Below are 10,500 nucleotides of genomic sequence, written 5' to 3' on the forward strand. Positions count from 1 at the left end.
CAAACATATCTTAAAGATATATGTATCAATATTTCCTTCTGAACTTTCATTATAATTCAATGGTCAGGGTGGAGACAGAAAAGTGTAGTTCAGACAAAAACTCGAATAACGAAAAAATCTCGTATTTGTATAGGGAGATTGATCATTGCACTTGTGTCTTAAATACAGGGCTATCAAAAGTGATTATAGAACACTATAAACCTCATACGACGATATGTGCTTCGTCCTCGGCATCATTATCGTCCTCATTTTCAGAATCAGAATCATTTGCGTCATCTACAGGATAACCAAACTTAACTTTATCAATAAAAGTATTAATACGCTTGTGGTAAACAACATTGTTTCTTTGGCAGAATGGTGTCAAAGATTTTGTTCTATTACTTCCATTTGTCTGTTTACACTGTACTCAAAATAATTAAATTCCCTAAGTTTTGGGCGTATGATGTGTTCCTCCTCGGTAAAAACAAACTTTGTATAGGATGGTGTTTTCCTGTTTATACCATTTGAGGTGTCAAAATTATCGATAATAGAAGCTAGTATGTTACTATCACTTGTAGTTCGAGATATTGCTACGTTTGATTTGTTTGCACCTATCTGTTTTATTAAATCTTTCTGGTGTCTAACATGATGTTCCTGTACCATGTCAGCCTCAACATTTTTACATGTACCGCCTTTAACATTGACAAAGCTGTCCTCTAAAATTCGCAATTTATTTAAAGGTGATGAGAAAAACTCAACTTTAAGAATATAATCTATACATTCTGCCATATACTTAGACGATAATCTATACATTCTGCCATATACTTAGACGGATAATCTATACATTCTGCCATATATACTTAGACAGATAATCTATACATTCTGCCATATACTTAGACAGATAATCTATACATTCTGCCATATACTTAGACAGATAATCTATACATTCTGCCATATGCTTAGACAGATAATCTATACATTCTGCCTTATACTTATACAGGCAAGATATATTATGAGCGAAATTGGGTATAACTCTACAGATGTCACCCTCCTTTACTGTATCATCCATTTCAAAAAATTGCAAACCCCATAGGCATAACTGATTACAATAATTAAATAACTCATCTGTAGAATTGGGAATATTTTCAGACGGAATATACCCATAATATTTCAAAAAAGAGTCCAATAATTTCCCGTTGAACCCCAACTTTAGTAATTTTATTGGCGGAAGAAACATTATCTTGAATGTTTAAATTAGCAGGGGAAGGGTTGTTGTCATTTTCGTTTTGCATATTAAAAAATGACAAAAACTGCTCAACAATGAGCCTCTTAACTACAATTTTAATCAAATTGGCATGTCCCTGAAAATTAGACTTGATTTTTCCATTGACATCTGTCCTTCTGAGAAGAGTTCTGAAATATGCTAAAGTGCCTTGCTCTCTCAGTGTCTTTGTGATGTATAACTGGTGCTTGTACAACTTCTGAAAAAATGTAGATAATCGCTTATAATGGATATAAAACAAAATTCCATTACAACAGATATATTTGTTTTTTTGAGATGCAATAAGACATTTTAATACAAATTAATATTTGCTAATATATGCGTATATTCATTGACACAATTACTATGTGCAATAGTCGTCTTATGCACAAATATAATTATGTATCCCCTCATCATTCTTTTATTGGTGGATCATTGCAGTAGTTCTGTAAGCGTCATTCACAGTTAATTTCTGTCCCGAGTAAACAGCTTGCTACTCAGTGGTTGTCTGTCAGTTTTGTTTTCCGTTTATTTTTATTTTATTTTTTGGTCATAAATACGACGTTTGGTTTTATCGTTTGAACTGTTTCACATTTGTTCATGTCGGTGCCTTAGTATAGCTGCCTATATGTATACAGTATAAAAACGGTAATGGTATATCTCATTGTTGAAGTTTGAAGGCCTTACGGTGGCCTTTAGATGTTCTTCTACGTCAATTGTACTTAATTTGGTAGGTGTCTCATGGGCTCATTGACTAATTTCATCTATTTGTTATTCTAATACTGTACTAATTATAAATAAATAAAAGAACAGAGTTCCAATGTCCCCCGCGTTGCACATATTTTATCTATCCAAGGTACAAGGGCAATAACTAAAAAAAGCACTTTTTTTTGTTCTTTAAAACTTTTTATTAATATCTTAAGAGAAATGAAGGCTTCAGAGCTAATGCAATGTGATTTCCATTATAATTTATATTTCCAAGGGGCATAACTCGTTAAAAATATTTGATCAGAACTTAATTTTGAAAGTGTCAAAGACATTGATGATATAAAACTAGCTGATATAAGTTTAATAAAATTCTGGCAAGAATTGAACACATAAGAGCGATAACATTGCAATTTTCCATATAATCAATATTTTCAAGGGGCATAACTCTTTTAAAAATAATTGATCGGTACTGATTTTTGAACTCTTCAAGTACATTGATGATATAAACCTATAATATAAATTTCATAAAAATCTAGCAAGAATTGTACACATGCGAGCGCTCATAAGGCAATTTTCCATATAAGTAATATTTCCAAGGGGCATTACTCTTTTAAAAATTATTGATAGGCACTTATTTTCAAATTTGTCCAAGACATGGCTTATATAAACCTATGATATAAGTTTCACAAAAATCTGGAAAGAATTGAACACATGAGAGCCCTAAAGATGCAATTTTCCATAAAATTAATGTTTCCAAGGGGCATAACTCTTTTTAAAATAATTGATCTGCACTGATTTTCGAACTTGTCTAAGACATTGCTTATATAAACCTATGATATAAGTTTCATAAAAATCTGGCAAAAATTGTATAAATGGGAGCGCTAACAAATATAATTTTCAATATAATTAATGTTTCCAAGGGGCATAACTCCTTTAAAAATAATTGATCGGCACTGATTTTCGAACTCGTCCAAGACATTGCTAATATAAACCTATGATATAAGTTTCATAAAATTCTGACAAGAAATGTACACATGAGAGCGCTAACAATGCAATTTTCCATAAAATTAATGTTTCCAAGGGGCATAACTCTTTTAAAAATAATTGATCTGCACTGTTTTTCGAACTTGTCTAAGACATTGCTAATATAAACCTATGATTTAAGTTTCATAAAAATCTGGCAAAAATTGTATAAATGGGAGCACTAACGAATGCAATTTTCAATATAATTAATGTTTCCAAGGGGCATAACTCCTTTAAAAATAATTGATCGGCACTAATTTTCGAACTCATCCAAGACATTGCTAATATAAACCTATGATATAAGTTTCATAAAATTCTGACAAGAAATGTACACATGAGAGCGCTAACGATGCAATTTTCCATAAAATTAATGTTTCCAAGGAACATAACTCTTTTAAAATTAATTGATCTGCACTGATTTTAGAACTAATCTAAGACATTGCTTATATAAACCTATGATATAAATTTCATAAAATTCTGACAAGAAATGTACACATGAGAGCGCTAACGATGCAATTTTCCATAAAATTAATGTTTCCAAGGGGCATAACTCTTTTAAAAATAATTGATCTGCACTGATTTTCAAACTTGTCTAAGACATTGCTGATATAAACCTATGATATAAATTTCATAAAAATCTGGCAAGAATTGTACATGTGAGAGCACTAACAAGACTGGACGGACGGACGCCAGGTATTTCCATGTCCCCGCAAAGCGTTGCGCGGGGGACAATATGTACTATTTCTGTAAATGATGGAGGGAAAAGTTGTTGTTGCTTACATCATTGATTTTTAAGTCCTTGCGTAACAATCAAATAACAAATCTAATACCTATTTGAATTAAAACTTTTTTGTATTTATTTTCAGTCTATTTTGCTCAGTCTCATCAAATTACCTCTAGAAAATCCTGCTTTAAATGCCAAAATTCACAGATTACAGGATTCAGATGTTCAAACCTGTTGACAGGATTCAGTGCCTGCAACAGTAGATGTTTAGAACCTTCTAAATGTACTCTAGTTAATTGGTCCCCTCCAACTACAATGTTATATTTGGTCAAGGTATCAGTTGTTCCTAAAAAAAGTTGCTTCAACTTCTATATCGGTATTATTATAATAGTCATATACATTGTAGGAATCTACATCTATTCAATGCCTAGGGCTTTTTTTCTCATATAATAAAGAATGGAAACGGGGAATGCGTCAAAGAGAAAACAACCCGACCTAGAGCAGAAAACAACCCAAGGCCACCAATAGGTATTCAACGCAGCGACAAAAATCCGCACCCAGAGGTGGGCTTCAGCTGGCCCCAAAACAATAATGTATGCTATGCCCCCTAGCTAGTTCAGAGTATGTTTGTGTTGTTGTATTATTAAGATTATTAACATGTGTGTAATTTTAAAGCTTGAATGTGACCTACCGAATTAGAATTATCATCGGGTTTGTACTAACAAGAGCAACACGATGGATGCCACATGTGGAGCAGGATCTGCTTACCCTTCCGGAGCACCTGAGATCACCCAAGTTTTTAGTGGGGTTCGTGTTGCTCAGTTTTTGGTTTTTCTATGTTTTGTTTTGTGTACTGTTGTTTGTCTATTTGTCTTTTCATTCTTATGACGTTGTCAGTTTATTATTGAGTTTGAATGTCACTTTGGTATCCTTCGCCTCTACTTTGAAATAAGTATAGACACTTTTTTTTTGTTGTAAACAATTTGCTGACTTTTAAATGCATTAGTCGTGGCATTGGGTGCTGTAGTATTGGTTTATTACCAACATTTTTGTGCAATGTACAAATTCAAGGCTTGGTATATGTATAAGAGACTAGGCTTTTATTAAAATCGGTGAGAACGTGCATATTGCGTGAAGGTTTAATAAATACTCGGCAATCCGTAGTAAAATATCTCATTAAAGAATAAAGTGTTTATGTGTATCAAACCTGGGACTAATGTGTTGTCTTGGTCCCAAATAAATTAGAATAAGAGAACATAATAAAGATCTACCATTACCATGAGCATCAGAAAACGCATATAACATTAAAGTTTCATAAGATGTCATGATGTGTATGCAATCATGTATTACCTTTCGTTTCTGAATTAAATCGGCAGCTGGAAGACTTGGTATTTCTCTCTCATCTGTCTTGTGAATGGATGTGGTATGTGGTCGGATGTAATTGATTTTAACCAAGAAAAAGATTTAAATTCACTAAGAACTCTGCTCAGCTATATATAAGAAAAGACAAAGGTTAAAATTACGTGATATCTCTTTGGCTCAGGGACATGGGGAAGCCTTCTACAACAAAAAGTACTTGGGTTCATTTTCTCTTTTTTCATATCCATTTTTAATTTCAATCTTCGATTAATTACACAATATCACAGCCCCAGTGTGTGTATTTCAAAGATTAAATAATATTTTCAAAATATTGTTCATTTCTTTCTCAGTCAATACAGTTAAGATGAAGTTCATTTTTACATTAGTTTATCTTTTGAATTAAATAACATCGAACGATGACATGCAATTCATATGAGAACTATGTGATCAATAGGAAATCCAATGATGATAACTAAATTTCCAAATATGCAAAATAGATTGAATGAGTATATGCTATGTGTTCGTGTTTCTCAGTCTTCATCTTTCCTGAAGGTTTTGTAGACTGTAATTTGTCCATTTGTCGTTTTTTTTTTTCTGTTTTCTTTTTGGCATTGATGTTGTCGGTTTCTTTTCAACTTATGAATTTTAATTGTTCCAATGTATTTCCAGTCCCATTTTTTTGGAACTTAGAGTTATCTCTCTTTGTCCATCTTGTACCGACTTTCCCACGTTCTTTTAAGATATGACTGTGTGGTGTATATATATATATGTTACAGTGAATTAATTTGTAAAATTAGGGATTATGTATTTTCAGGAATTATGCATAATCAGTAGGAAAAATGTCAGGGATTATTCATAAAAACTGGAATGAAGAGACAATGAATAAAAGTAAAATAATTTATTCTATAAAATCATATTTAAACATCTTTAGAAACATAAATATTAAAATCTTAAGCACAATATTCTAATACAAATCATTTATTTTTACTAACTACATTCTGAGACTAATATAACATAGTAGGTCTCAGCTACATTGTAAATTTGGATGACATCTACCATGAGGGTCTGGATGGGGGGGGGGGGGGGGGGTCCCTCATTTCTTTATTCTTTAATTTTTGAGATAATTTTTCTCTTTACTTTATTTATTCTGCCCATTATTCTCTATTCTGTATATTTTAGCACGCTATTATTCTCTATTCTAATTTTTTTGTCTATTCTTTTTTTTTTTGGCCCTTTATTTTGCACTGTTTGTCCATTATTCTCTATTCTGTAAACCCCACCCAGACCCTTTACTATTGAGCATTTGATCTGCTTATCCTTTTTTTTTTGCAACCAAATAAAACCCCAAAAACCCTTAGCCTCCACATATTGAATCTGGAGAAAAATAAAGTGTTCATTAGAAACATCTGAAGGTGCTAAAAAGGTCAATCAGACACCTCAAATTGATTCCGTGTGTATTATCTGAGCATAATTTCATGTTTTGTAGCCAAGCAATATCCTTTTCAACCCTTTTATGAACGATGGCCATTATGTTTTTGAGGTTTCCCTTTCCACGATCAACATACAGAATTGGTATCACAGCCTCCTCCAAAATTGTGTTCAATATGTCAAGCATGTGTTCTGTTTGTGTTTCTGGACATTTGGCTGCATTTCTTTGCTTAATTCGAATTAATTGTTTGTTAACTTTCATCCGCTTTGTTGTACGGCAAATAACATGATCTGTGCATTTATGCTGGTGTTATTAATTTCAATTTAAAAAAACCTATTTGTTTATGAGTAAATGTGGTTTAACACAGTTAGGCCAAAAAAAAATATATGTCTGTTTAAGGTTACATACTTTAAAAAAATAGGGTAGGTAGGTCGGTATTTCCATTTTATTTTATTTTTTCATTTTATTTTTTGTGACATGATTTTGAGTCATGCGTTGTGGTCCGAGTTGATCATGGGCCGTATTTTTAATGATTGGATTATTTCCCTTGGTAATTGGTTGGAAAAATATGACGGCAAAGTGTTTATTTCATCACACGAGTTGCGAATTTCCTTAAAACAGCTGTCATATTCACGATTGTGAACATTGGGATGTATCAGGCAATTGGTTTATATTATTTGCAACACTAACTTCGCTTTTGACACAAGTTCAGTTTATTTTTCACTTTACGACGGAAATAAAATGACTTAGGGTCGGTGCTCAAAAGTAGGGTCGGTCGGGTAACCGTAAACAGACATATATTTTTTTTTGGCCTTAAATAGAATATCACCAGAATAAACAGCTGTGCCATGAGTGCATGATACACCCTTCGTCTTGTGTGTGAATTTTTATGCAATAATCATAAATAGTTTCTGACATACAGCGCAACATGCGAAAACCCTCCTTTTTAAAAAAAAAAAAAACTCAATATCTCTATAATAAAATTTTGAATCAAAAGCAAAAAGTATACAGATCTTTAGATTAATATAACTAAGAAGTGTGTAAAATTTTAAGCAATAATCATAAATCGTTTTTGAGATACGGTGCGACATGTGAAAAACCCCTCCCCTTTTTTTTACAAAATACTCAATAACTCAAAAATAAAATTTTGAATCATCACCAAAAAGTATACAGATCTTAAAATTAATATAACTAAGAAGTGTGTAAAGTTTTAAGCAATAATCATAAATTGTTTTTGAGATACGGTGCGACATGTGAAAAAAAACACACACCTGTTTTAGTTACTAAGTCCCGTAACTCAAAAAGTTTTAATCTTATTTTCACCCAAAAGTATACAGATCATTTGACCATCATAAGAAACAACTATGTTAAGTTTCATGAAATTTGGATAAGTTGTTCTCAAGTTACGGTGCGACATGTTTATGCCGGACAGACAGACGGACAGACAACATTTGTATACCATAATACGTCCCGTCCCGTCAAAATTTTTACGGGCGTATAAAAACTGTTCACTTTAATAAGATTTGATAAAAGGACAGGGAATGAAAACTGTCCACTCAAACCATAAAGAGGTTATACATATGATTTAATTGTGTGTATTTGATTTATTTTAACCAAACAGAAAATCTTTGTATTATTGATAATCCCTGAAAAAATTCCAGGGAATTTGTAAAATAATTCTTAAAATTTTCAGTGATTATGGAAAATCACTAGTCATTTTCAGGGATTATACATAATCACTAATGATTTTAGTGATTATGTGTTGGATAAAAACTGCAATTTTTATACGAGTGCATGCAAAACAAATTTTTTGGTAGTCTAGATACCTACAGCACAAACAACATTTTCCAAAAGACCAAAAAAGTGAAAAAGTATATTTTGATAAATGTGGACACAGATGATGCCCCCGCTTGCAGATCATATAGTTATAAAGGGACATAACTGAAGAACTGTAAAAGTGACGCTACCCAAATTTGAACTTGATCAATTAAATACCCTATCTAATTGGTATTTACTTAACTTTTTCAATGATTCAAAAAAATTACAATTTCATATGTGTGTTTACCTGACTATCTGAGTCATAGTTAGGATCTTTTGCATCCCTGCAACTACCATCCTCAAATAATTCATCCCCCGGTGCACCCCATGTGCCTTTACCTCCAGCGCCACCTATAAACATAGATAAAATTTAACTAAATGCATTAGCTGGATTCCTTACCCAATCTCTATTCATCTTATTGTCAGAATAAAAATTGAATGAGATTTTTTAGATTCTTAAGCACTGTCACCTACATAGTACAAAGTATAATTATTTTGATTACAGAAATCAGCTATGATATGACCCATGTCAATTAACAAAGACCTATCACATGTATAAAGTTTTTTAGGGGGATTTTCTCGCTGCTTTAAAGACCCACTGGTGGCATTGGTCTGTTTTCTGCTCTTTGGTCGGGTTGTTGTCTCTTTGACACATTCCCTGTTTCCATTCTCTACACTATTACATTGGAACAAACATGTTCCACGTATATTATAACCGGTATTTGTTATCCATCTGGTCTTAAATGAGAAAAAGATCAATGTGGTGATAGCACTGTTTAACTTAGCCAGCTAATGCCAATTTACTTCTCAGAACTCTTTATATGCAAACAAGGAGACGTGGTATGATTACCTGAATGAGACAGCTAAGTGTTTCTACCAAAAGACCAAAGAACAAGAATGTTAAAACAATTACTGGTCACAATATGACTTTCAACACTGAGTAATACCCATAGTATGTAGAAAGCTATAATAGGCCTTATAAAACCTTTTTTATAAATTTTATGACTATGCGCCTTTTCACTTACATGATTATGTAAAATATAACAAGCAATAAAATTATAATGTCTAATAAAGCATATAAAATAAATACAGTCATACCTTTATTGTCAGTATAAAACAGATAAAAATAAATGTGGATAGTGTCCACATGTGGACACAGATGATGCCCCCGCTTGCATATCATAAAGTTATAAAGGGACATAACTGAAGAACGGTAAAAGTGACGCTACCCAAATTTGAACTTGATCCGATTTTTGTGGTAATAAGCATTGTGTGTAAGCCTCATAACATTTGGTTGAGGCTAACTTAAGTAGAGAACAGAATCTAAAAACTCAGCAATTTTTCTATTTGTAAACACGCATAACTCTAGAACCGTTGTGTATAAGTTTTATAACATTTGGTTGAGACAAACTAAAGTTAGAGAACGGAAACGAAAAATTCAGCAATTTTTATGTTCATAAAGGGGCATAACTCAAGAATGGTAAAAGTGTCGCCACCAAATCTTGTACTTAATCTGTATTATGTATTAATAAGCATTGTGTATAAGTTTCATAACATTTGGTTGAGGCAAACTAAAGGAAAAAGGGTGAAGGTTTGGTACCATTAAAACGTTTAAACCCGCTGCATTTGTTTGCACCTGTCCTAAGTCAGGAATCTGATGATCAGTAGTTGTCGTTTGTTGATGTGGTTCATAAGTGTTTCTCGTTTCTCGTTTTTTATATAGATTAGACAGTTGGTTTTCCCGTTTGAATGGTTTTACACTAGTAATTTTTTGGGGCCCTTTATAGCTTACTGTTCGGTGTGAGCCAAGGCTCCGTGTTGAAGACCGTACTGTGACCTATAATGGTTTACTTTTATAAATTTTGACTTGGATGGAGAGTCGTCTCATTGGCACTCATACCACATCTTCTTATATCTATATAAAGTTACAAAACGGAAACAAAAAATTTGTACTTGATCTCAGTTTTGTGGTAATGAATATTGTGTATAGGTTTCATAATGTTTGGTTGGGGCAAACTTAAGTTACAGAATGGAAACTTAAAATTTTGCAATCTTTCGATTTATAAAGGGGCATAACTCAATAATGGTTAAAGTGACACTACCCAAATTCAACTTGATCTGTGTTTTATCAGTGGAAGTCAAAATTAAACATTACATTGTAGTTGATTCAACTATAATCATGGACAAAGGAAGATAACT

At 32.5% G+C, this 10,500-nt stretch overlaps 1 protein-coding gene across 1 annotated transcript; it reads right to left on the minus strand.

Moving 5' to 3' along the window:
• Nucleotides 1–360: 360 nt before the first annotated feature.
• LOC127733644 (uncharacterized) lies at nt 361–8,662 on the minus strand. The gene is made up of 6 exons (XM_052242960.1): nt 8,549–8,662; nt 5,081–5,185; nt 3,866–4,060; nt 1,131–1,460; nt 925–970; nt 361–803 (listed from the first exon to the last, which is right to left on the minus strand). Exons 1-6 carry the CDS (start codon nt 8,660–8,662, stop codon nt 361–363), a joined length of 1,233 nt encoding a protein of 410 aa, XP_052098920.1.
• Between the last annotated feature and the right edge of the window lie 1,838 nt (nt 8,663–10,500).

The sequence above is a fragment of the Mytilus californianus genome, unplaced genomic scaffold, assembly GCF_021869535.1.
Source record: "Mytilus californianus isolate M0D057914Y unplaced genomic scaffold, xbMytCali1.0.p SCAF_3, whole genome shotgun sequence".
In the NCBI taxonomy this organism is placed as follows: Eukaryota; Metazoa; Mollusca; class Bivalvia; order Mytilida; family Mytilidae; genus Mytilus; species Mytilus californianus.

What these genes read in the sequence shown, in the direction of transcription:
- LOC127733644 (XM_052242960.1), bottom strand. Translation starts at nt 8,662, where the DNA reads ATGTTTATAGGTGGCGCTGGAGGTAAAGGCACATGGGGTGCACCGGGG. An exon ending in TAAAGCAGGATTTTCTAGAG is followed by an intron (nt 1,461 to 3,865) that starts GTAATTTGATGA and finishes ACATTTTTTCAG; the next exon opens with AAGTTGTACAAGCACCAGTT. An exon ending in AAATATTATGGGTATATTCC is followed by an intron (nt 971 to 1,130) that starts GTCTGAAAATAT and finishes TGCCTGTATAAG; the next exon opens with TATAAGGCAGAATGTATAGA.